The following is a 26846-nucleotide window of genomic DNA, read 5'->3' as shown; positions in this document are numbered from 1 at the left end:
ATGGTCTTCTCCGTAAAGGAGGTCTTGAATCCAAGGGGATCTTCTCCGTAGAGGGGCCGCGGTCTCTCTCGTGGAGTAGATCCGTAATGGATGAGCAATGCTCTATCTCAAGTATGAGCTAAACCAATGCTAACTCTAACTAGGAGGAGGGGGTGGTCTATTTATAGTCTAAGCCACGAAGGGGTAAGTGGGAAAGAGGTTACATGGGCTTCGGCCCGAGTCTTTGCACGCAGGCAGGCCGGAAGTTCCGGGCAGGGCCGGAAGTTCCGGGCTCCGGAAGTTCCGGGCAGGTTCCGGCTGGGTTCCGGCTATCCAGAGAGTTGGCGCGCTCGGGGCTGGCCTGGACTCCGGGGGCCGGAGGTTCCGGGCAGGCCGGAAGGTCCGGGGGCCGGAAGTTCCGGGGAGAGGGCGGAAGTTCCGGGCTTTCCAGAAGCTTGTTCCTGCTTCTTCTTCCTTCTCCTCTTCCATGATTGGCCTTGGTCCTTGGATCCTCCATGGTCGTCTCGGTTGTACCTGAGTATATGCAAGGTCCATGCATGAGGTAGTAGCCATGTCTCACATGAGGAAAGTGACGGTTCGAAGAGGAGTGAGTTCACCTTGTGTCCAAAGGCGTATGGTCGAGGTCTCATCGTATGTCCTCTTGGGGCTTGGAGAGTAGTCGGAGTGTACATGGGGATGAACGTGGGATGCTCCGCATCACATTGATATCATTGAGAGTGCCCGGCATACCAAAAAAGCAATGCCAAATCCATAAATCCTCGGATGCTACGGCCTCTAGCACAATTGTTGCATCACGAGACTTGCCACAATACATTCCTTGCCAAGCCTTGGGGCAATTTTTCCAATTTCAATGCATACAATCAATGCTACCTAGCATGCCAGGCCAACCTCTCCTCTCATTAGATGCCATCAATTTCTTTGTGTCATCTTCATTGGGTGCCGAAGATACTCAGGACCAAAGACACAGACGATCACTTTCGCAAATCTACGCAGAAACTCAATTGTGCTAACTTCACCAATGCGAAGATACTCATTGGCATAGTCAGCCGGAACGCCATATGCAATCACCCGCATAGCTGCGGAGATTTTTTGATATGCACTAAATCCCTTTAAGCCCGCGACATTCCTTCTTTGAGTAAAATACCGGCAATTTGCCTCGCAAGCTTCAACAAGTTTCACAAAGAGGGATCGGCGCATTCGGTACCTTCTCCGAAAGAGGTGCGGAGGATATGTAGGATTCTCCGCGAAATAGTCTTGCATCAACATCTCGTTCCCAAGATGGCGATTCCGAGGAATGCACAGACGCCCGACAGTCGATCCTCGCCTCCTCATCTGGTGCTCGTCTTCATGCTCCTTCACGGCAAGCGCCATGACTAATGTTTGCTGCCGAAAGGTCGCAAGCATGGTCTCAACATCCGAGTCGTCCGAATCGGACGAATCGGAGAGCAAGAACTTCTCGCACGGGCTCAACTCCATCTACACGCACACCGGCGCGTCAATCAACTACACAGCTCGCAAAAATCACAAAAAGGGACTAACCGGTGGCGGGTGGTCCCGAGCGGCGACGAGGGGGCGCGCTCGACGGTGGTCGATCCCCGGCGGCGGCTGCGACGGGGGGCGGCTCTTCTCGACGGAACCGGGGGGGGGGGGGCGGCGGTGCAACGGCTCGGCGCGGGAGGGTGTGAGGCGGACCCGCGGCGCGATTCCGCCCGCAGATATGGCCGGAATCGCCGGCGGCGGGCGGGCGGAAGCAAGGGCGGGCGGCGGCGGAAGGAGGGGAAAAGAGCGCGGGGCTGAAATGTCCCTCCCGCCAACTGCTTCTCTCTGATGCAGGGCACCGCAGCCGCGAGGGGGAAACCCGCATTTTCTTGGGTTGGGGTCGGGATTTTGCCGCGCCTCTCAAATTTTTTTACGGGCCGAGGCAGGATGCGGGATCTGGACGGGCAGGTTTTTCGATCCGTACCCACATTTTGATGGTTATTTTACGGGTCAAGAACAAATGCGGGGTCTGCTAGAGTTGCTCTTAAAATCGCTCGTGGTAATTCACAGTACACTTACCGTATCTCACGTTCCCCGCGCCACTACGAGATGTCGGTCAAGCAGGTGGCTCAACTGCGTGAGCAGGCCAAGGACAGGTGCCAACCAGCCTTCACCAAGTACGATGAAGTTGTTGGTATAAACGACGCGCGGAGCACAATCGACGCTCTCCGGTTAGTAGTTGAGGGTCCATATACTATGTGCCCGCCCTGTTTCTCCGATCATATTGTTGCTCACTCGTTTCTGCGAATTTAAACTTCACAAACTGCGACAAGTACGACGACACTACAGATCTTGCGATGGATTTTTGACTACATCCTCGTTGTCCAAGTATGGACAGGGCAGTTGTTTCACTCCCAGTGCATATAATTTATGCTACCAAGCATTTCTAGAAAGCCTTACTCGCATTGATCGCCCACAACCGGGTTGTATTTGCAACAATTGGTTCTCTCGAGTACTCCGGGTTAAACACTGCTGCCACAGCCTTGTAGAACTTGTACATGAAGTCTAGGCACGTGGACTTGCTCATTCAAACATACTCATCAATGAGATTACTGGGTACTCTGTATGCAAGCATCCGAATAGTTGCAGTGCATTTTTGATAAGAGGGGAAGCCAATCTTTCCCAGATCATCCTCCTTGCACTCGAAATAGTTATCGTACGCCACCAACCCCTCCCAGAACGGTTGAACACACGTCTAGCCATCCGAAAACGGCGCTGAAATAGGTGGTGTTTGAAGAGCGGGTTAAGGGACTCGAAGTAGTTCTGCCAGAGTAGGCAATGACCCTCCCTCGGTTGCGATTCAACGCTGGAGTATGCCTCGGGATCGAGCCCCTAAACATCGGCCGCTGCCTACTAATATGATCATGGACGACCAAAGCAGCAGTCGCAATCTCCTCATCATCGAACGAAGAATCATCAGAATCACAAATAAAACTGTGGAAAAAGTACTCGTCGCCGAGTCCATTTGTACCTTGTGGGCAAACCATCGAAAACCTTGCGGGCATCGTGGAAGAAGCCGACCGGTGTAGAGCCTCGCGCCTCTCCGAGAACAGGTAGCGTTCGACGAGCGAGGTAGCCATGCTTGTGTGCTGCCGACAGGGGAGGAGAGGGGGCGGTGGCGTCGACGTCCGGGTGTTGCGACAATGGCGAAAATGGCCCACCAAACGCCGGAGTATGGGGCCGTCGGGGGTGGCGTGTTTCTAGGGGAGGTATGTGAGTGCGGACGTGTGGCCTGGGCACTGAAACTGGGCGGCGGCGGCGACAGGTGGGGCGACCAGATGTGCTAGCCGTCGATGGGAGGAAGGAGGAATGACCAATATGCCACCGACTGGCGGACTAGGGGGATGGCAAGGGCGGGTGTGGCGCGCGTTCGCTGCGTGTCCGCGTCGACGCAAACGCGCCTAAATTCAGGCTTGAAATGAGTCACGCATGGACAAAAAAATGAATACAATTAGATCGGCATGTTGGATCGACTTTTGTGTCTGTTTTAATCCAAACGAATATCGGACAGCTGGAGTTGCTCTCGGAGAACGCCGGCCCCGGTGTTTCTACGATCAGCGAGAGCGGGAGTCATTTTACCGGAACGTGAAATTCTGCCGGAAACAGACGTCAAATACATGAACCGCAAACTCCCGCCGTTCCCCCACCTCACACTCCGCTTCTCCTCCTCCTCCTCCTCCAGCTCCGCATCGCCTTCCCCGCCGCCGCCTCGCCGCCTCCCACCTCCAGTGCCACTACGCGACCTCCTCGCCCACCGTCTCCCACTTCTGCATTCGCCCGCCCCTCCTCCTCGATCGTCACCGCCGGTGCATCCTCACGCTGACCTCCTCCTCCGTCGCCGCAGCGGAGAGGCTACACCGGAGAGCCTCCACCTCGAGCTCGTGAAGCGAGGGCTCACCCATGACCTCTTCCTCTCAAACCATCTCGTTAACTCCTACGCTAAAAGCTCGCGCCTGGCCTGCGCGCGCCAGGTGTTCGACTGTATGCTGGAACGGAACGCCGTTTCCTGGACCTGCCTGGTATCTGGGTACGTGCTGTCAGGGATCACCGATGAGGCCTTCCGGGTGTTCCGCGCAATGCTGGGGGTCGGTTCCGAGTGCAGCAGGCCCACGTCATTTACCTTCGGGAGCGTGCTCCGGGCGTGCCAGGATGCTGGACCAGACAAGTTGGGATTTGCGGTGCAGGTCCATGGATTGGTATCAAAGACTGTGTATGCATCGAATACAACGGTGTGCAACGCCTTGATCTCGATGTACGGTAATTGCTCTGTTGGTCTGCCCATCCAAGCGCAGCAGGTGTTTGATTCCACGCCAGTCAGGGACATCATCACGTGGAATGCCTTGATGTCTGTCTATGCTAAGAAAGGGCATGTGGTTTCGACATTTACTTTGTTCACGGCAATGCTGCGTGATGACTCAGCAATTGAGTTGAGACCAAACGAGCATACTTTTGGGAGCTTAATCACTGCGACAACTGTGTCCTCCTGCAGCTCAAGAGTGCTTGAGCAAGTGCTCGCAAGGGTGCTCAATTCGGGCAGCTCAGGTGACCTCTATGTGGGGAGTGCTCTTGTTAGTGCATTCGCGAGACATGGCATGCTTGATGAAGCTAAGAACATTTTTCTTAGTTTGAAAGAGAGAAATGCAGTTACCTTGAATGGTTTGATCGTGGGCTTGGTTAAGCAGCACTGCAGTGAAGAAGCAGTGGGGATTTTCATGGGGACTAGGGATTCAGTTGTTGTCAATGCAGACACATATGTTGTGTTGCTCGGTGCGATAGCGGAGTTTTCTGTACCAGAAGATGGGTTGATGAAAGGTACGGAACTCCATGGGCATGTTCTTAGAACTGGACTTATTGATTTGAAAATTGCTATCAGTAATAGTCTGGTTAATATGTACGCCAAATGTGGTGCCATTGATAAAGCCTGTAGAGTTTTCCAGTTGCTTTGTACAAGGGATCGGGTTTCCTGGAACACCATTATCTCAGTTCTTGATCAGAATGGTTACTGTGAAGGTGCAATGATGAAGTACTGCATGATGAGACAAGATTGTATAAGTCCGTCAAACTTTGCAGCAATTAGTGGCTTGAGTTCATGTGCAAGTTTGAGACTTTTGTCTGCAGGCCAGCAAGTACATTGTGATGCTGTAAAGTGGGGACTGGATTTAGACACCTCTGTTTCAAATGCACTGGTTAAAATGTATGGAGAATGTGGAGCTAGGTTTGAGTGCTGGGAAGTTTTCAACTCTATGGCTGAACATGATGTAGTTTCCTGGAATTCTATCATGGGTGTCATGGCCAATTTGCGAGCACCTATTGCTGAATCGGTAGAAGTTTTCTCCAAAATGATGAGGAGTGGGTTGGCCCCAAATAAGGTTACATTCGTTAACTTATTGGCTACATTGTCGCCATCGTGTGTGCTTGAATTGGGAAAGCAGGTTCATGCTGTGGTGCTAAAGCATGGAGCTATAGAAGATACTGCAGTTGATAATGCTCTAATGTCCTGTTATGCTAAGTCAGGAGACATGGATTCGTGTGAGCAGCTGTTTTCGGAAATTTCTGGCAGAAGGGATGCTGTCTCATGGAATTCAATGATTTCAGGGTACATCTATAATGGCCATTTGCAGGAGGCTATAGACTCTGTTTGGCTTATGATGCACAGTGACCAAGTGATGGATTGCTGCACCTTCTCCATTGTACTGAATGCATGTGCCTCTGTGGCAGCATTAGAGCGTGGAATGGAGATGCATGCTTTTGGTATTAGGTCACAGCTCGAGTCTGATGTTGTGGTTGAGAGTGCTCTTGTTGATATGTACTCAAAGTGTGGAAAGATAGGCTATGCCTCAAAGGTGTTCAGTTCCATGAATCAGAAAAATGAGTTCTCGTGGAACTCTATGATTTCTGGTTATGCAAGACATGGTCTTGGAAGAAAAGCTTTGGAGATATTTGAAGAAATGCAGCAAAGTGGAGCAAATCCAGACCATGTCACATTTATCACTGTTCTATCTGCCTGTAGTCATGCTGGATTGGTAGACAGAGGTCTAGAGTACTTTGAAATGATGGAGGACCATGGTATATTACCTCAGATTGAACATTATTCTTGTGTTATAGACCTTCTTGGTCGAGCTGGCAAGCTCATGAAGATACGAGAATACATCAGAAGAATGCCAATGAAACCAAATACTCTCATATGGAGGACTGTATTAGTTGCTTGTCGACAATCGAAGGACAGGGACAAGATAGATATGGGGCTAGAAGCTTCAAGGATGCTTTTGGAACTAGAACCTCAAAATCCTGTAAACTATGTTCTTGCATCTAACTTTTATGCAGCAACAGGAAGGTGGGAAGATACAGCCAAAACCCGAGCTGCAATGGGGGGAGCAGGAGTGAAAAAAGAGGCTGGTCGTAGTTGGGTAACCCTAGGTGATGGAGTCCATACCTTTATTGCTGGAGATAGATCACATCCGAACACCAAAGAAATATATGAAAAGCTGAGTGTTTTGATTCAGAAGATAAGGAATGCCGGTTATGTTCCAATGACAGAGTTTGCCCTGTATGATCTTGAAGAAGAGAACAAAGAGGAATTGCTAAATTATCATAGTGAAAAGCTTGCAGTTGCCTTTGTTTTGACTCGCTCCTCCTCAGGTGTCCCCATAAGAATCATGAAGAACCTTCGGGTTTGTGGAGATTGTCACACGGCATTTAGATACATATCTCACGCTATTGGCCGACAAATCATTTTAAGGGATGCCATCCGATTCCACCATTTTGAGGATGGAAAGTGTTCTTGTGGGGATTACTGGTAGCTTGTTTATATGGTGGTAACAGTGACAAGCTATTGTTAACCTCTTCGGACTTTGTCGTACCAGACAACCAGGTACATGGTGTTTTAACTTATCTCGAATTTGAGGTCATTTTTGCTATTCAAAGGTACATGTAATCTGTTGCATTGCCGTGAATTTATGGCTGCCTCCCTATCCCAAGATGCAAAAAGATCCCTAACCTTGCAAATAGCATATTACTTGACTATAACATGAATACTGACTTAGTTGATGCGGTTTGGTGCTATGTGAAAACTCCTATGCGGCTTAGAATTAGCAATCTGGAAGTTCTGCTTATCTGTAGGCATTCTTCAGTGAGCATCCATGTATAGCATACTCCACGAAGGGTAATATTTTATATTTGTGATGCATCCATGGTCGGTGTGAATAGCTTGTTTTGTTCCAGGCAACCAAGTTCACTTTTTGCACAAACCACCAGTTTATAAGTCTCACTATATCTTCAGTACATCATGGTGTGGACATGATATTATACTCTGGTAATAATATCTTTGATCGCAAAAACAAGAAAATTGATTTGATATATGGTTTTGAAATAGTCACCCAGCTTAGTTAAATATTATGGATCAACTAACTCAACTCACTCAAACTACGTGACTTGTTCTTCGGCCAGAAAGCTAATTTGGGATTGAAACCCTGCAATTATTCTAGATAACCCTTTACCATGTACGTTAGTCAAATATCCATTTTATTACTCTTGAGTAAATTCATGTAGTATTAACAAACAAGAAAGCTGGAAATTGGATTTTACATTCATCAATACTGACAGGACAGCACAAATGAAACTCAAGGATATAATAGTGTGCAAGATTGATCTTTCTATACGTTGGATGAAAGAAGATAGATTATACTTCAGACTTATACAGAACAACACCGCCAAACATGAGCCATCAATCCAAATCCACAATCCCAAAATTGGAGAGAAGGATCTTCATTTGCTCAACGAAATCCGAGCCTGTTGCGTACTCTGTTAGCATCCCCACTGCAAACCCAAACATAGCCCATCTGCAGAAGTTTTTATAACCAAAATCACGATGCAGGAACAAGCAATCTTAAACTTTTTAACACAACTTTTAACATTAAATCTGTATCATCCTGCATTTCAACATGCTTGTCATAGTTACTAGCACCTTTTATGTGTCTGTATAACTTGGAAGTACATGAGGGGAAAAGAACATTATAATTTGCAGCAACTTCACCATGATCTCATTCTTGAGTACTCATTAACATGCCCAAGAACTAATTACAAGATCGGTTGTTTGTTGAGGATATGCTGTGTGCTATTTGTTACTCCCTCCGTTCCAAAATAGATGACCCAACTTTTTACTAAAGTTAGTACAAAGTTGAGTCATCTATTTTGGAACGGAGGGAGTACAAGCTTACACCCTGATTATTGTGGACCATCAATTTGCAATTTAGTACTCCCTCTGTAAAGAACTATAAGAGCGTTTAGATTACTAGGTTAGTAGATATTGCTATTTCACAAACTGATTATTCCGTTTCATCCCCTGATTGCTAGTTAGAAAATCCAACAAATAAAGCATGTCATGTTTAAATTTCATGCAACTTGCATTTACCTTCCATTGGCAATCTCATTCTTGGCCAACCACCCAAAGAAGGGTCCCTGGTTGGTCTCCTCCAGCTTCTTCTTCTTGAAGTATTCCTGTAGTTCCTTGGCCACCTTCCTCTGGTACTCGAACGTCACAACCCCTCCCACCGGTGGGGTCGCAGCGGCAGTGGCCACTGCCGGTTTGGTCTCGGGAGGAGGAGGTGATGGCTGTGCTGGCTTCACTGGGGTCGGTGGCTGGGACAGGCTCGGAGGGGTGGACAGAGCTGGCGTCTTGGGAGGCATAGGCGGGGGCGGCGACAGTGGAGGCGCCGCGGGTCTCCTGGGCCCCTCGGCCTTGGAGCTCCTGATCACGGCGAACGACCTGCATGCCCGGTACGGAGGCGGCGGGGCGATGCGTCCCACCTTCACCTTGATGGAAGGGATGGAAGGTGCCAAAGACATTGCTTGGTTTGAGCTGCTTGGCGTTCTTGATTGTCTCTTGGAAGGCAGGAAGGAACAGAGAGACGGAGGGGAAGAGAGTGGGAGGGAAGGAGGGAACGCGTGGAGAAGGTTTGGACACACACCGGCCTGTCCGTTGTGGATAAGAGTGTGTGGTGCCTACCAAGCCAGGTCTCTTCCCCTCTCTGGGGGAGCCAAGACGTTGGTGATGCGCGGGAGGCGAAGCGGCAGGTGTTCGATGGCGAGTTGCGGATTACTTTGTAAGGTTTGCAGGGACTCGACATGGGCGCAGCACGTTCAGACATTCCTGCCTCCTTGCCTGCGTGGTGCGATTGTCCCAGTCAGTAGTCCCCAAGTAAGGTTTGCAGGGACTCGACATGGGCGCAGCACGTTCAGACCAGGGCCGTCTCCAGGAGTCTGGGGGCCCGGGACAAAATACAAAATGGGGTCCTAAATTTTTTTAAATTCGTATAACAAAAGAAGTATCCAAAGAATATCTACACTACCAAAATAATACCTCGCTATCCGAGGAACGCATCATGCCCAAAGCATACATAAATTTGCTCGATTGCACAATATATGTGGATCTAAACTCAATGCTTAGCAATGGAATCAAATAGATTAAACATGACAAATAAGGGACACAAAAGAATACCAAATCAATAGTTTGCTTCATCCATTCCTCCCATGTATGTAGACACTCCTGTTGTTGCAGGTCGGTCGCTAATGAAAATATGTCTTCATCTTATTTTTCTGTAGCATGAAATAAAATTGATATAAAGTGCATCAACTCGGGTTTCATATATACATGTACAGATTTCTTTTTCAGTTCAAAATTACTCCGTAGTTCATTGTTCAAAGACATCAGTCAAACTTCAAGTGCATCTTTTATAGTTGTTGGCTTCTCTCAGTCCAAGAAATCAGTAAATTACCTACAGATTAGTGGCCGAGGCAACGGGCAGCACCGGCTTTGGAGGGGCAGCAAGTCCTCCATGTAGCAGAGACAAGGCCAGCGTCTGGCGGCCAGGTGGAGGACGGGAATCACTGCTAGGCATGGTACGCTAGTGCAAGCACGGAGCAGCTATTAGGCAGAGCTAGACCGGGGGAGAGCGGCCGCCGCCGGCAGTCTGCAGCAGGCCGATACACGTGGATTCATTGCAGATCGCAAGAGAGGCGGCGTGTCTGCGTGGGCGAGGAACTGGCGAGGGTCACGGCCATAGGGCTCAAGCTGTAGCGAGCGCCGCAGAGACAGATTACCTAGCGTTTTTTTCTCCAATCCAACTAAAAAAACCCTCGTGTTTTCTCTTCAATCGGGGGCCCCATGAGTTGGGGGCCCTGTGCGGTCGGCTACTTTGGCTCCCCTCATCGACGGGCCTGGTTCAGACATTCCTGCCTCCTTGCCTGCATGGTGCGATTGTCCCAGTCAGTAGTCCCCAGTGTACTTGTCCGTTGGAGACTTGCGTGCTCGTCTTTTCACTTTTCTGAACGTGAGACTTACGTGGATTTTTTTTAACATCAGCATAATTTTTTTTTTGAAATGGAGGCAAAAGAATTGCCTCATCGATTATTTAAGAAGAGAATTGCCCGATTAATCTACGGAAAACCGTGCTAAAACCTATACAATCAGACCACAATTGGGTTACTCATCAATCATGACCCCACGCGCACACGTGCAACCCGGCAAACCCTCCTAACACACAATAACTCGTCATGCTTGTACACCACAATTTTGAACCCGACACGAACATCCCGACAAAAAATAGTGGACCACGCCAAAACCACAATGACGACCCAAACCGTCAGAATGAGCCGAGGGACCGGGAGTCATCCATTAAGCAGCTGCGGGCACCTTATCTATGGCGCCACTCTTCTTGACATCGGCATAATATTGATTAAGCAACAACATTGCAAAGAGTCCCCTGGATACAATCCGGAACGGAATGAAAACACAAAAACACTAAGATTCTTAGACTTAGTTAACATATGAGCCACTACATTGAGATGCCGACGAACATGCTTGAACTCCATAGAACTGAAGCTGCCAGCCGGTAGAGAAATATCAGCCACCACCGAACCGACAGAAGAATGGTCACGAACTGAAGAGTGAACTCATTAGACAAGCGACAGGCAATCCGAAGCAAAAACAACATCATCAAAACCCTCATCGCGAGCCAGATAAACAGCCTGGCGAAAAGCCAGAGCCTCTGCATATTCAGGTGCAAGCGCCAGCTGGAAGGGTTCACAACAAGCCGCAATGCAATGTCCAGAAGACCAGAATGTCTAAGGCCACAATACCAGCACCTGATCATCAAATATTGCTGCATCAGAAAAGATCAAAACCGTACCTGCCGGCGGCGGAGACAAAGTGGAGCTAGAAGCAATAATCTGACGCCTATGAATACTCACTAGTTTAAACAAATGAGTAACGACTCACAATCAAGTGAACACACGCCTTGATTTTTCCAGCAATACGGCTCAACATCTACGAAAGAGGACTACACGGCGAAGGCGGTGATGCATCGTTGTGAGGCTACACGGAAACCCTGACATAAGCTGCGACGTGAGCTGAGCTGAGCTCCCCCCCACCCCTCCGCCCGCGGCGGCCACCAACCCCTCCCCCTACTCCTTTACTCCTGCCACCGCCCTAGGGGCTATGCCGCCCCGTTCCCCTGCGCCTGCTCCGGCATCGCCCGCCGCGAGCCTTGAATGGGGAACGCCTGAAAAGGAGGAGATCGATGACGAATCCAGCGGTCCGTCGGAGGTGCCGGCGACTCCTCTGACCCCGTCGTCGCGGGATCCCCAGAGCCTGAGCTGTCTTCCACTTAGATCTGGCGCGGAGGATGAGGATGCGGGCCACGGACTGGCGGGCGGCGACGCGGCTCCCTCAACTGAGCGCTCCCGCCTAAAATCCATCGTGGTAAGTGACAACCCTTTGCCCTCTTTGGCTGCCGACGACATTGAAGAAGGATGGGAGATCCATCAATCGCGCAAGAACCGCCGCGCCAGCCAAGTTCCATTAAGACTTAGGCAGAAATCGAGGAGCCAGCTACCTCGCCACGGCTGCAGCCACGGCTCCTCGGCGGGCAGAGACGCCTTTTTAAGCAGATTCAAGGGACTCTGCCCGCTGTCTGAGCCCTCACCACCGTAGAGTTGACTGTAGGGATCCTCTCCGCTGCATAATCTGCAAACACCAGGGCCATTTCGGCCGAGAGTGCTACGAGAATCCACGCAACAAGGGAAAGGGCTCGGCTGCTGACCCGCCGCGCTCCCCACGCCGGCTGGTCCGCGAGCGCCTGACCTTTCCACCCACGCCTGCACCAGCGAGCCAAGCCATGGAGTCGGGTGCCCTCATCAACCATGTCCACCGTCCCCGCAACAGCCACAAGGTCATCGCCTCCTCGCCGGCGACGGAGCACCAAATCTTCCTGCAGAACCAGCACGCGGTCGTGGTCACTACGGTGGGCACCAAGGAGCACGCGGCAAGCCCGTTGTCCCTCGGCCGCGCGATTGAGCGCGAGCTCAAGATCCCCCCGCATCTGCTCCGCGTCACCAACCACGACCCGAGGACTTCTTCGTCTACTTCACCCTGCCGGCGCACAAGGACCTGGCGGTGCGGCGCGGTTCGCTGTCGGTGGATGGCGTGCCGTTCCTGCTCAAGCCCTGGCGAGAGGACGCCCACGCCGTCCGGCTCAAGTGGATGCTGCACGTGCGCGTCGTCATCGAGAAGCTCCCCATGCAGCTTTGGACGATGGAGGGCGCGATGGAGGCCATCAGCGACAAGGTGATCGTAGACCGCCTCGACAGCCGGACTCACGAGCGCGTCGACACCAAGCTGTTCGCGTGCTGGGTTTGGTGCTGGGATACTGCCCACATCCCCACGAAGCGCATGATCTGGAAGCACGCCCGGGGCGCCGGGCGCGTCGACGAGATGGTGGGCTACCCCATCCCCCCGAGCCGCGCTGTGGCGCCGCCGCCAGAGCTGCTGCAGTACGACCTGCTTCTTCACCTAGACCGCGTGGAAGACTGGACCCCGCTCTTGCCGCAGAGCGGCATCCCCTCCGACGACTACGAGCCCGACGAGCGCCCCTACCCAAGGATCGAGCCGGGCGTCTGGGCCGAGCGGGTGGAGGATGGCAGGCCGGCGCTCGCCTCGGCGCCAACCATGCGCCCTCAGCCCCGCGTCGCCTCCACGGGCTGCCGGGGCATGCCGACCACGGAGGGCTGGCGCGACGACGATGGTGGAGACCCTGGGTACCAGAGGAGGAGCTGGAAGGACACGCTCCTCGGCAGGGGGCGCCCCAGCGACCGTGGCTCGGCCCTAGCACCGGCGCCACCAGCGGAGCGGCCGCGCAGCCGCACTCCTGCCTCACGCCACCGCCAGGGCGCGCCGCGGGGCAAGCATATGTGCATCGACAAGCAGCCTGCGCCCGAACCCGCCAAGAGGAAGGAGGCCACGGCTGGGCAGCCTCGCCAGTCGAAGGCCCGGGGCAAGGAAGCGGCCCGGAGCAAGCACGGTGGGCCGGCTGTGGCAGAGTCGTCGGGCGGCCCCTCCCTGGTCGCCCCGCCACGCAGGCTCGCCCAGGTGCAGGGGCCTGCTGCGGGCCAAACTGGGGAGCCGGAGGCGCCGGCGGACCCGGTCGAAGAGTTCTTCCAAGGAGCAAAAACCTCCCCCTCGCCCCGCCCAGACGCCACGACCTCGAAGATTGACGAGGTGATCGCCGCCAAGCTGGACAAGCCGCTTTTCTTCAACGGCGAGGAGGACGGAGGCAGCGGTGAATCCTTGGACATGGGCCCGACCCTGTCCCTGGCCCGTCACACTCCGCTGGCGGTGGACACGCATGAGGTGCAGCTGGGCGAGGTCACGCAGAGGGTCACAGAAATACAGCTCCAAGGGGAAGGAGAAGAAGATGAAGCACAGCCCGGCAGGCCAGGTCGCACGCCAAGCCGGTCAGGCAGAGCGCCCGGCAGGCTGCAAACCCCTCCCCGGTGCCGGTCTCGCAGCGGGGGACGCTCCGGCTAGTGCAGGGCCTCGGTGTCCTGGGGCCAAAGGAAAAGATGACGGCACGGGCAGCGGAAGCCCTGAAATTCGCCGCTTCGACGAACCCCTCTTGGACGACAACATCGCTGCCATTGCAAAGCTCAACAGCCTTGACGGAGGGAGGAGCGGGTGCCTAACCCGTCCCCCAATCAAACATTGCCTCAACGTTTTTTGACACCACCGCCAGGGCACTTTTCTAACCTGGTGGATAACATGTTAGCGGCGGCAACCCAGCTGGCGGCTATTCCGATTGAGGGCGAGTCACCAGTTGCTGTGGAGACCTGGAACGCAGTTGAACTCCTTCAAACGGTTGTGGCGTAGCATGCGGCTTACTCATACAGTCGTGATCGTGTTCACTCGACCCCTCGTCCAAGTCGAAGTTACAGTCAGCGTGTTGAGTCGCCTGCAGTTTCCAGTAGCGAACGTCGCCGTAACCCGCCCCATGATGATAACCCGCCCGTCGTGAGGTGGAAGCGGCAGCCCAGCAGGGGGCTTGTCAGGAGCCTTCGGTGACCCCTTCGGCTTCAGTAGGAGTTGGGATGATTTCCAGGACGGTTGGAGTGCCATGTTTGGTACCGGCTTTGCGTAATGAATGTCTGCCTAAGGACTTTAAGGGTCCTGGCAAAGTGCCTAATTATATAGTTGATCTCCCTCCAGAGGGCTGGATCGAGATTTATGAATTATCTATGGAGGGATGTCAATGATGCAGTCTGTGCCTGCTAATTCCATCAACTCATGGGCAGAACTGAAGGCACGTTTCATCAAAAAAATTCAAGGGACATGCAAGCAGCCTCTAATGATTATTGATCTGGATAACTGTGTACAGCGTGAGGATGAGTTGGCACATCATTGGGTCCGGCGGGTCTCTGCTATTATTCACTCGTCAGATAGTATTGCGGCGGGTCAGGCGGTTCTGGGTTTGGAGAAGAACTGTCACTTTACCCCCCTTAAGTAGAAGCTTGGGCGGCTTAAGCGTTATTGTAATGACATGGGCGAGCTCATGGCGGCTCTCATTAAGTATGCCGACTCTGATAACACCAAGGACCCTGGATCTGATGATGAGAAATCCAACAAGGGTAAGAAGAGTGGCAATGGTAAGGGTCAGCAGCAGAATATGACAGGGCATAATGGCAACAACCAGGGCAATGGTGGTAAGCGGAGACACCCCGATGGCGGGTTAGATCTAGTAGCTAACACCAACGCCGGATACAAGAATTAGCGCAACAATGGTAATGGTAAGCCGCCTTTTGGCAGGGCAAGGCCTTTTAATCTGGAGGCAACGCTTAATGACCCGTGTCCAAAGCATAGTCTTCCTGACAAGCCATCCACTCATACCTGGAAGGATTGTTGGGTTATGCGAGAGTTCAAGAATTACAACCTTAATCAAAATCATGGCAATAATAATGGGCCGCTCGGCGGGTCAGGATCCGGTTCACAGGGGACCGGTTTTGGTGGCGGCGGCTCAAATTCTGGATATCAAGGTCAAGGTAACCAGGGTGGCTATAATGAACAGTATGGTCAGGGTAACCAACATCAAGGTAATTAGTCATGATATCCAAGTAATCCAAAGCAGCTCGATGATGGCCAATACCATGTTTTCACCACAAGTCCTTGCAAATGAGATCAAAAGGTTCATAAGTGTGTTGTCAATACTATTGAGCCGGCAGTACCACAACACCTGCATTGGTGGTAGCCCCTCAAGTAGGTGGTTATAAATTCACAAAGCACTCATGGACGGTGGTAGCAGCATCAACATATTATATTACGATACCTTCCGTCGCATGAATCTGACTGACAAGCACCTTAAGCCCTCATCTACAGTTTTTCATGGTGTGGTGCCTGGCAAGTCGACGTATCCTGTGGGAAAATTGCCCTGGAAGTTGCTTTTGGTGATGATTATGACTACAGGGTAGAGACACTGTGGTTTGAAGTGGTCAAAATCAAGAGTCCGTATCATGCCTTGTTTAGGGCTCGCCCTTGCTATGTCTATTTGCAACTCAAGAGGCCAGGGCGAAAGGGCACAATTACGGTCCATGGTGATCGGAAAGTCACCTTGGAATGTGAGGAAGGAGATGCGGCTTATGCAGAGTCGGCTTGCCCCTACCGAGGAGCTTAAGTTTTACAAGGATAATGTTGGCCCGGCTGATATGACCCCTTTGAAGAAGCCCACCACTAAGCAAGATCCTTTATTAAAGTTTAAGTCGGCTGATGACACCAAGCAAGTTGATTTTGTCCCTGACGACTCATCCCAGCAATTCACTGTGGGGGCTAATATGGATCCTAAATAGGAAAGCATGCTCACCGAGTTCATCCATGAGAATCGGGACATCTTTGCATGGAAACCTTCTGACATGCCGGGTGTACCGAGAGAATTCGCTGAGCACACTCTTAATCTAGATCCTAAGTTTAAGTCGGTCAAACGGTTCCTTCGTCATTTCAATGAAGAGCGACGTAAGGCTATTGGAGAAGAGGTAGCCTGGCTCTTAGCGGCTGGGTTTATCATGGAAGTTTTTCACCCTGAGTGGTTGGCTAACCCTGTGCTTGTACTCAAGAAGAACGACATGTGGCGTATGTGTGTTGACTACACAGATCTTAACAAAGCTTGTCCAGCTGATCTGTTTGCTCTCCCCCGTATCGACCAAATCATTGATGCAACGACGGGTTGTGAGAGTTTATGTCTCCTGGATTCTTATTTTGGCTATTATCAAATCAAGATGGCAGTTAAAGACCAAGGGAAGACATCTTTCATCACACCTTTTGGAGTTTTCTACTATGTTTCTATGCCTTTTGGGCTCAAGAGTGCCCAGGCGCAACGTTCATGCTTATGTGGATGATACTGTGGTCAAATCAAGGAAGAAGGACACTCTTCTTGATGATTTAAAGGAAACTTTTGACAATCTCCGGGTCTACAAAATGATGCTTAACCTGACCAAGTGTGTTTTTGGTGTGCCTGTAGGTAAACTGCTAGGGTTTCTGGTGTCAGAGCGGGGCATTGAAGCTAACCCGGAGAAGATAAAGGTTATTACGTTGCTTTCTAAGCCGGCATGTGTTAATGACGTCCAACGTCTGGCGGGTTATATTGCGGCTTTGAGCCGGTTTATAAGTCGCCTGGGAGAGAAGGCAATTCCTCTATATCAGATGATGAAGAAGACATATCACTTTGTTTGGAGTGATGCCGCTGATCAAGCATTTGAGGACCTAAAAAAATAGCTAGCTGAGCCGTCCGTCCTGGCTGCTCCTATCGACAAAGAGCCTTTGCTCCTGTACGTGGCGGCTAATAATAAAGCAGTGAGCATAGCAGTTTTCGTGGAGCGCAAGGAGGCGTGTAAGGAGTACTCAGTTCAGCGACCGGCTTATTATGTCAGTGAGCTACTGACTGGGTCCAAGCAACGATATCCACATTGGTAGAAATTGGTGTTTGGGGTATTCATGGCGAGTCGCAAGCTGAAGCATTATTTTCTTGATCATCCTAATACTGTGGTCAGCTCTGCTCCTTTAGGAGATATTAATCAAAACAGAGAAGCCACATGCTGGGTTGCTAAGTGGGCAATTGAGCTTGGACCTCATAATTTGAAGTATGTGCTAAGAACAACCATCAAGTCTCAAGCCTTGGTGGATTTCATCAATGACTGGATAGAGTTGTAAACACCTGAGGAGAAACCTGACAACACATATTGGACAATCCACTTCGATGGGTCCAGGCAGCTGGAAGGCTCGAGGGCTGGAGTTATTCTAACTTCCCCGCGAGGTGACAAATTCCGTTATGTTTTAAGGTTAATGTTTCCCTGTACTAACAATGCGGCTGAGTATGAAGCTTTGCTCCATGGACTTCGTATGGCTAAGGAGATGAATTTAAGCTGGGTCAGGTGCCTAGGCGACTCAGACCTCGTGGCTCAGCAAGTTTCAGGCAAGTGGGACTCTAAGGATCCGCTCATGGCGGCTTACCGCCGGACGATTGATACTGTTGTTGGTCACTTTAAAGGTTACCACGTGGATCACCTTGATCGGCGAAAAAACGAGGCGACTGATGCATTGTCACGGCTTGGGTCTCAGTGTAAGCCGGTGCCCCCTAATATATTCCTTGATGTGTTACATAATCCTTCGGTCAAGTTACCGTCGGAGGAGGACCTTGCTGTTCCTGACCCGGAGGCACAATTGGTGGTGGCTCTTCACGCTATTCCTGACTAGACGTTACCTTATTTGGCTTATATGACTCGGGGCGAGTTACCCGAGGATGAAACTTTAGCACGATAGATCATGAGGAGGTCTAAGTCTATGGCTATTATCAACGGCGAGTTACAATGATGCAGTGTGACCGATGTGTTCCAACGTTGTGTTTCTCCTGAGGAGGGCTGTGAAATTTTACGAGAGATTCATGAAGGTGATTGTGGTCATCATGCCAGCTCAAAATATTTGGTGGCTAAAGCTTTTCATCATGGGTTTTACTAGTTAACGGCTCATGCTGATGCAAAGGATATTGTTAGCAAGTATGATGGGTGTCAGAAATTCTCCAGACGAGCTCATGTGCCGGCTCGGGAATTGCGGATGATTCTAATAACTTGGCCGTTTGCAGTCTGGGGGCTTGATATGGTTGGACCGTTCAAGAGGTCTAAGGATAAGAAGACCGACCTTCTGGTGGGATTTGACAAGTTTACCAAGTGGGTTGAGGTAGAGCCAGTTAGCAGGTGTGATGCGGCGACTGCAGTTCAGTTTGTTAAAAAGATGATCTTCCGCTTTGATTATCCTCATAGTATTATCACTGATAACGGCACTAATCTGTCCAAGGGTGCCATGAAGGAGTTCTGTCAAAGAGAGCATATTCGTCTTGATGTTTCCTCAGTGGCTCATCCATAGTCTAATGGTCAAGCAGAACGGGCTAACCAAGAAATTTTGAGAGGCATTAAGTCCCGGCTTATGGTTCCTTTGGAGCGAACGCCGGGTTGTTGGGTGGAAGAGCTTCCTTCAGTCCTTTGGAGTATCAGAACCACCCCCAATAGATCAATAGGCTATACACCTTTCTTCATGGTTTATGGTGCAGAGACGGTTCTCCCCAGTGATATCCGTCATGATTCGCCCAGGGTGGCGGCTTACGTTGAAGCTGATAATGAGACAGTGCATCAGAACACACTTGATGTTCTGGATGAGGAACGTGATCTTGCAGCAGCCCGATCGGCGATTTATCAACAATACCTGTGTCGCTATCATAGCCGTAGAGTTAAAACTCAGGCGTTTCAAGAGGGTGACTTAGTGCTCCGACTGATTGAAGATCAGACAAACATGCATAACATGTCCCCACCTTGGGAGGGGCCTTTTGTGGTTAGCACGAATCTCAACAATGGTTCGTATTATCTTACTGATATACGTGAGCACAAGAAATCGCACACCTCTGAGCAGGAGACTAACAGGCCGTGGAACATTGCTCATCGTCGGCCTTACTACACTTAAGTTATTGGCTCTCATCATTGTATATACCTTCATTGATGTACATACACTTTTTATGATCAATATAATAAAGCCGGCATCCCCAAATTTCGGGGCCTGTGTCGTTTCTTCTCAAATTTTCCGAGCAAGATTCATTGATTGATTCGTCATAAGGTAATTTGAGGGCTTCCTGCTCTATGAGCATAGCTTCATAACTCTCTTGATCGGCTTTTATGCCATGTTAGGTCATTTGAGGGCTTCCTGCTCAATGAACATAGCTTCATAACTCTCTTGATCGGCTTTTATGCCATGTTATGTCATTTGAGGGCTTCCTGCTCAATGAGCACAGCTTCATAACTCTCTTGATCGGCTTTTATGCCATGTTAGGTCACTTGGGGGCTTTCTGCTCAATGAGCATATATTTATAACCCTCTTGATCGGCTTTTATGCCATGTTAGGTCACTTGGGGGCTTCCTGCGCAATGAGCATAGCTTTGTAACCCTCTTGGTCGGCTTTTATGCCATGTTATGGGTCGTTCGGGGGCTTCCTACTCAATGAGTATAGCTTTATAACCCATTTTGACCGGCTTTCATGCCATGACCGGGTTAAACCTGCTTGTTTGCAACTTGCTACTCCGCCAGATGACCCGCTGTACTCTTGACAGTCAATCTTTTAAGATCCTGAACTTGTCTAGGTTAAAACGGCGGCTTATGTCATGTGAGAGCCGGCTTACAGTGAGCAAGGATAAACTCACATGTCTGCTGTAGTCTCTCCGCTATGTGGCCCGTTCGTACTCTTAATAGTCAATCTTTTCAGTAAGACCCTGAACTAGTTAAGGTTTAAGCGACGGATTTATGTCACGTGAGAGTCGGCTTACGGGATAAAAGGCTTTTCATGCCAAGCTTCTTTGAAGCAAAAAATTGAGTTTTTTAAAAAATATATATTCTATTTTGGTCGTGCTTTGCAGGCCGGCTTAATAAATACTTGAGTTATTCATACTCTATATTTCTATTTTGCAGAAACCTTTTACAGGTTAAATTGCTCTACATTGGGCTTATTGAGGCTGTAAGCCGCCAAAGTGATCTCTTTAAAAGCTGGAAGTGACTCTAAGTCGCTCTGGATTGTCGGGGTATTTAACTCGCCACGAATGATAATTCTAAGTTGCCAGTACAAGACACTGTTGGATTTGTTCCAGATTACATATCAAGCTTGCAAGAAACTGTAGCAAAGTCGAAAGATTAAATATAAGACACAATAAAAAAGATTGCGTTGCTGAAGCATATTTGGCGAAACATGCGCGAAGGCATGGCAGAGCAGATACTTGTTTTTTAGTTACCTATTACAAGGCTACAGCTGAGCCCAATGGTTTTTCTTGACCAAGCATTTCTGGAGTTACATCACTCCGTTGAGTTGGTGTTAGTGCCGTCTGGGTTTTGTCCTGGAGGGTTATTGTCATCCCGGCGCCTTGATGTAGAGGCTTCCGGGTCACCCCGTGCCGGCTCTCCCTCGTCTGCCATCTGGAGAGTAGCCAATGTCCAGTCGATGCCGGTTAACGACTCGAAGGTAGCTTCAACATTAAGAATGACAGAAGGATCAAGGTCAGGGGCAAAATTGTGCTTACGCCTTGGAGGAGTTAAATCCATGATTTCATGAGATGGCGGCTTAATGCGGGTGTTGTTGCTCTCATAAGCCGCCTGATATTTGGACAGATACACCTCTTGCGCAAGTTGACACGCCAGAGGCCGCATCTCGCTAGCATATTTGGCAAAGTCTTCTTCTGTTAAGAGCAATCCATCGTCATTGAACTCTGGGCACCCGCTGGCCATTTATGTCGGGTCTAACTCTGACTGCCAAGCCTTAGCCCGGCTTAAAGCGTTAAGGGCTCCGGCGCGGGCGGCTGATAGCTTTATCTCTTCAACCTGTGATGGCACAGTTGATAGATCTTCCAACATAGTCTTGATAGCAGTTGGAGGCTTCTTAAAGCTTTGCTACGACCACAAGGGTTAGCAGGCTTCAGAGTAAAGTTGCTCCGTTAATGAGTAAACAACTTTAAGTTTTAACAACATGTTCTGGCAAGGTTGGCACTCCTAGCACCTGTCATACAATTACAACACAAGTCAGTTGAGTTAAGGAGTCAAGTATTTTGAGTCGCCAGGCGGGTTACAATATTTGCATTGGTGTATGACTAGCTTCAATTAAGTGCAAGTTTTGACTTACCAAAGATGGCAGCTGTCATTTGGGATATATGCTGTTTTAAACCGGCAAGCTCGTCAGTGACCGACTTAAGTTGCTTTTCAGCCTCTTCTGCTCTTTTCAGCAGTGCAGCTTTGTCAGTTTCCCAAGTGCTTCTTTCTGCATCAAAGTTTGCCTTGAGCTTTTCAATGTCTTCCAATGAGGATTTCAGTTTTGACTCAGCTTTGATGGTCTCAGCCTGTTGCAACTCCACATTTTTCTGCAAGTCGCCTAGTTGCGACTCTTTCAGGCTTAATGTTTCCTGCAAGAAGGATTTGAGGTCATATTTGCAGTTCAGTATGGGTCAGACTTATTCTAATACTAATGTTTAAGTCCCAAGCACATTGCAAGCAATATATTTGGCACTTGGGGGCTAATGTAGGTCATTTCAAGTTATATTTTGACCCAGCTCAACAATAAGCCGGCCTTTGGGGGCTAAATTCTTTATGGTGAGTAATCACGAGACCCGCGTTCTCTTGTCAAGATAACCCGGCCCTTGGGGGCTACGTGCGGTTCTTTAATATGCATATTTTGACACTCTGGCTCATCTTATTAATATGAGTCGGCCCTTGCGAGTTACGCAAGGTTCATTCCAAGTTGATATTTTGAAGACCCGGCTCATCTTTGAAAGATAAGCCGGCCCTTGGGGGCTACACTTTGGAATTTTTCCACAAGTCTCAAGCACACTCAGAGCTCTTCCTATACTTAGGACTTGGGGGCTACTATGGATATATATGTATGCAAGGCTAAAATGGGGTTTGATGTATTCATACCTCATATTTTTGCTTCATCAACTGGACTAACCCGGCCTCCATGTCCCGACTTGTGTGAAGGCGGCTTAAATAACCCGCGTAACCTCACCTGCGTTGAATGAGGAGTAACTCTCTAGATCCAATTTTGCCTTGTCCTTCTCCAAAGAGGGTACTTCTTCTTTAGTGGAATGCTTGGTTAGCAGGTTGGAGACCTTGGGTGCCTTAAAGGCTGACCCGGTAACAGCAATATCCTCGCCATCAATAGCAGTAGGGCTCTTATCAGTGGACTTGGCAGAAGTGGGCGGTTTAGGATTCGGCGGGTCAACCTCAGTGTCCATGGGCTCAAGAATGGCAGCGCCCATTTGCGGAGGCGGTTCATTTTGATTAACAGGCTCTTCGGGGGCTTGGATGGGGGCCTCGGGGATTTCCACTATTTGCTTCTCTAGCTCAGACGCTTTGGGAGCTTTAGAAGAACCGCCCACTTTCCGTTTCTTGCCAGCATTGGCCTTGGCTCTATGACAAATACAAGAAAGCTTATGAGTATATGACAATAAAGGTCTTATTAACAAATGAAAGTAGTTACCCTTGGGCGACAACAAAGACACGTAGCTGTGTTTGTGTCACACCCTGATTTTTGGCCCTTTCTTTTTCATTTGAGTTTTTGAGATTTTTTACTTGAGTTTTCTTTTCCGTGGCTATGTGGTCTGGAAACTGGGGAAGATGGCCTCTTCTTTCTTTCTAGAGTGGCTTTTCATCCTCATATCCATCCCAAGACCTTGCCATTTCCATCTTGGACCAACCTCAATATTCTTTTCCTTGGGAATATTCTTTTTTCTGTTAAAGGAGTAACCCAATTTGCCCTAGGTTGTGAAGCAACCTATATTTCCATCACTCCTAAAATCCCCAAATAATTCTCATAAATAGTTTGGGTCATATCTTGCTCAAATATGTCAAAATCCTTCCTTGGCATAATCAAAGATAATTCACAAATAGTCCCTTTCTCGTACTGTCCTCAGTGGCTTTTTGAGAAGGAAGTGTCATTTATCTTTGCTTGATTGACCCCAAACTTTTTGGACACCTTTTCATGTCCATATCATTGCCTCATGCCAAAATTCAACTCCATTTGCCTAGTAAATATTCCTGAGCATTTTTTCAAAGTTCCTGTCTGAGGGAATTCAGTGTGAAGGAAGTACTAGCTAGGTTAATCCAATTGAGTTAAATTTTTGCATGGTCCTTCCTATCATCAAATAAAAGCTCTCCTCGAGAATTGAGCTCATGCAATGCATCCATGTGAGCTCACCTTCAATTCTTTGTTTCTGTCCAAATTTTCAATTAGTGAAGCAAGTATATTCTATCTTGCTCCATTATTGCTGAAAATTTTCCAGGACCTTCTCCTACCCATATAACCTATCTGCACAAGATTTGGGCTCATTTCATATAGCCATTTTCCCTCGGGATTTTTCCTAAGTTTCTGTCCACAGAGGTGCTGTATGAAGGAAGTACCATTTTGGCTTGGCCAAATGGCATGAAATTTTTATGGCACTCTCATATGCCCAAATCATTCTGCAATGTTCATTTTCAGCCCAAGTCATCACTCCTAGTGAGTGCTTCTTCCTGTTCATGTTTCTGGACCAATTTATGTAGTTGTAAAGCAACTATATTAAATACTTGTCCAAATCATCTCAAAATTTGCAGGATTATAGTCATTCCTAACCTGAACACCCCATACATCCTATTTGGCTCTAATCTCACTTCTCTTGACCACCGTTTCATGCTATAGTTTGTAACAACAAACTTTAGAGCTTAGTTCAACCCATCCACAGTGCCATTTCTTTCTCTATCACCTCAGTTGCAGCCTACCCTGGAGGGACTTCACCCTAGACAACATTTTCCAGCCCGTTGCGTCCTCTACATGCCAGCCTGCACGCTGGCCACCGCTTTGGCATGCAGTGGCACGAGCTGGCTGTCGTTTGCCTCAGGCCCCTCTCCTGCTTGGCGTTTCAGTGAGCACGGGCGTGTCTCCCAGCTCACCCTTGCCGTCCTCTTCTCCCTGAACCTCTCTCCCCCTCCGGCAGCCCGCTCGCTGGCGCTCGTCGCCGCGCGCCCACGTACGCGCTGTAGATGGCTGTCGTCTTCCTCCTCTGTCTGCTTCTCCCCCCGTGCCCCTCGACCTCTTCTGCCCCGTTACCTGCCCCTTGCTCCCCTCCGTCGCCTTCCGTCGAGCTTGCTGGCGTGTACACGCGTACGCGGCCATGGCCGAGCCACGACCACGCGTCCGCGGTCGCCCTCCCTCGTCCCGACTATATATAGGCCTCCCCGCGGTCTCCCGAGCACCTCATCACCTCCACCACTCTCCCCTACCCCCTAGTCACCAACCTGAGCCAGAGGAGTTCCCCTCGCCAGCCATCGCCACCATGGCCGCCGCCCCCTGTCCTTCTCGATTTCGACAAGCAAGGCCTCCCCTCTTCCCCCTAGCACCTCCAGATGCCTCCCCTACCACCTAGAAGCCTCCCCGGTACTCCCCCTTCTCCTCCAGTGGCTTTCTGCCGTGAGTTCGCCGGTGAACGAACCCCTCCTCCGCCGCGGGCATGGCCACGCCCGCTCCAGAACTCCTCGGCGGTCAACTTCACCACCCATCGATGCGTCTTCTTCTCCTGAGCATTTCGGTAGGCGGAGCATCGCGGATGGTGGCCGGACGCGCCCGCAGTCGCCGTCGGGGCAGCCGCCCGCGCCTCTGCTTCGTCCGGCGCGAGAGGTTGAAGGCGCTGACCTGGCCAGGCGGGCCCCACCCATGCGACCCCACCAGTCGGTGACACGGGGAGTTGACCCCGCTCAGCTGATGTGGCAAGTGGAAGCGTATTCGGTAAACTACGCTTTCGTGTAGCGAAAACGTACTTCTCTATGCCTTCTATCAAAAATACGCTTTCAGTACAGCACAAACGTATTTCTTGAAATACGCTTACCGTTTTTTTCAGCCGCCGGCCGAAACCTCTAGTTTGTGAACATTCATCCGTTAAGAGCAGAAATGAAAACTTATTATTTCTTTTTCTGCCTAACGAACAAACGGTCATAACTCCGCAATCGTAACTCCAAATGAGGTGATTCCAAAGCTCACTTCTTCATATCGTCGAGCCCGTCATGTTGGTACCATTTTTATTATGTTTTAACATTCTGAAAATGACCTTTATGCCCTTGCCCCTAATCAGCCCCCTTCGGGAGAGAAATTTTTCCGACGATTCCTTCCGCACTTCTCCCCGGTGATTTCTTCATTCCCATGCAAGCCACCACAACCACCTGCATGATTGCATGCAGTAACCATGATTTTCTACTTGAACATTTAATAACTGTCGGTTTGTTTTGCTACTGTTATCGATGTTTCGGTAATGTTTATAGTTTCATGACATGTTCGGATGCACCTGGTTATCATGTATTCTTGCTAGTATTACTTTCGTATGTCATGCTTGGTAGTAGTACATGCTGGTAGTAGTGATGTTTGTTCTGATGCATGCTTATCGTCTGTTATCCAGTACTGTTGCTATTCATGTTCCTTTGCATCTAGCTGGTTATATGTTTGCTTGGTAGTAATCTTGAGATGTTCTTGCTTGGTATTTATTTTTGATGCTAGTGGTCATGTATGATATGAGTAGTGTTATACTTGTGATATTCATGCCCGTCCGTATGTCGTGCTCATTCGGATATATGACTTATGTTCGTTGATGATGTTGCACCCCCATGCTTATGTTGGTATCATGCATTATAGTTGCATTATGTTATTTTATTATGGATCAGTTTATTGCATTCAAGTTTAACTATATTATAATCAAACTTGAACAACTATTGGCTAAGTCATGGTGCCACCAAATCAAGCTGGCCAGTGCAACCAGACTTGCCTTATGGGGGGTCCTAACTGGGTCTATTGTCATGCCTCTCGCCGGTGCCTCCAACGAGGGAAGGTTATGGGCGCGCGCTACCTTGGCCAAGTAGACGGACATAAGCCTTGTGAGCCCGAGTTTGCTTATGTGCACTTGTCCCCGTTTGGGACCGTTTATTGTTTTGCCACGACGGTGGCCGTTGGATGTCATGGGTTGACATCGGGGCCACCCAGGACTTAGCCTAAAGGGGAGTTGGTCGGAGTGGCTGGGAGGGTGCGCTGACAATAGATTGGTTTTGTTGGAACGCCATTGGTCCACCCGAATGGGAGTGCGAGGCCATGGGTTCACTACAAAAAAATTACACTTCCGTGATGATACGTGTTTGTCACAGTAGGTCACGTTTTCTGCCATGCATGTACATCCATGACGATTTTATGATAGAATCAAGATAGTCATACCTGTGCTGTCGTAGAAGTGTTCCATGACATTACCAAAATTATCATCACGGAAGTGTCCACTTCCATGACGATAAATGGCGCGTCATGGAAGTGCTTTCGTCAATGGTGACCGACACGTGGCATCCACCGTAACGGGTCACCGTTAAGCTAGGGTCCGGTTTTGGATCCGATAACCTGCTAACAGCCCGGACCA

At 49.7% G+C, this 26846-nt stretch overlaps 2 protein-coding genes across 3 annotated transcripts; one reads left to right on the top strand and one right to left on the bottom strand.

The window, feature by feature from the left end:
• Window positions 1-3640: 3640 nt before the first annotated feature.
• On the top strand, window positions 3641-10334 carry LOC109775526 (putative pentatricopeptide repeat-containing protein At5g09950). 2 transcript variants are annotated; one of them, XR_005772906.3, is made up of 2 exons: window positions 3641-6910; window positions 9819-10334. XR_005772906.3 is itself a non-coding variant. In XM_020334265.4 (1 exon), the coding sequence occupies exon 1, from the start codon at window positions 3657-3659 to the stop codon at window positions 6837-6839; it is 3183 nt and encodes a 1060-aa protein (XP_020189854.1). In that variant the 5' UTR covers window positions 3641-3656; the 3' UTR covers window positions 6840-7046. The 2 variants fall into 2 exon arrangements, 1 of the variants encoding a protein (XP_020189854.1); XM_020334265.4 differs by lacking the exon at window positions 9819-10334 and having other exon boundaries at window positions 3641-7046.
• On the bottom strand, window positions 7559-9200 carry LOC109775527 (uncharacterized). The gene is made up of 2 exons (XM_020334266.4): window positions 8450-9200; window positions 7559-7877 (listed from the first exon to the last, which is right to left on the bottom strand). Exons 1-2 carry the CDS (start codon window positions 8881-8883, stop codon window positions 7763-7765), a joined length of 549 nt encoding a protein of 182 aa, XP_020189855.1. The 5' UTR covers window positions 8884-9200; the 3' UTR covers window positions 7559-7762.
• Window positions 10335-26846: the final 16512 nt, after the last annotated feature.

This window comes from Aegilops tauschii, chromosome 3, assembly GCF_002575655.3.
Source record: "Aegilops tauschii subsp. strangulata cultivar AL8/78 chromosome 3, Aet v6.0, whole genome shotgun sequence".
Classification (NCBI taxonomy): Eukaryota; Viridiplantae; Streptophyta; class Magnoliopsida; order Poales; family Poaceae; genus Aegilops; species Aegilops tauschii.
Note: the sequence above shows the minus strand (reverse complement) of the source record. Positions and strands in the feature narration are given on the sequence as shown.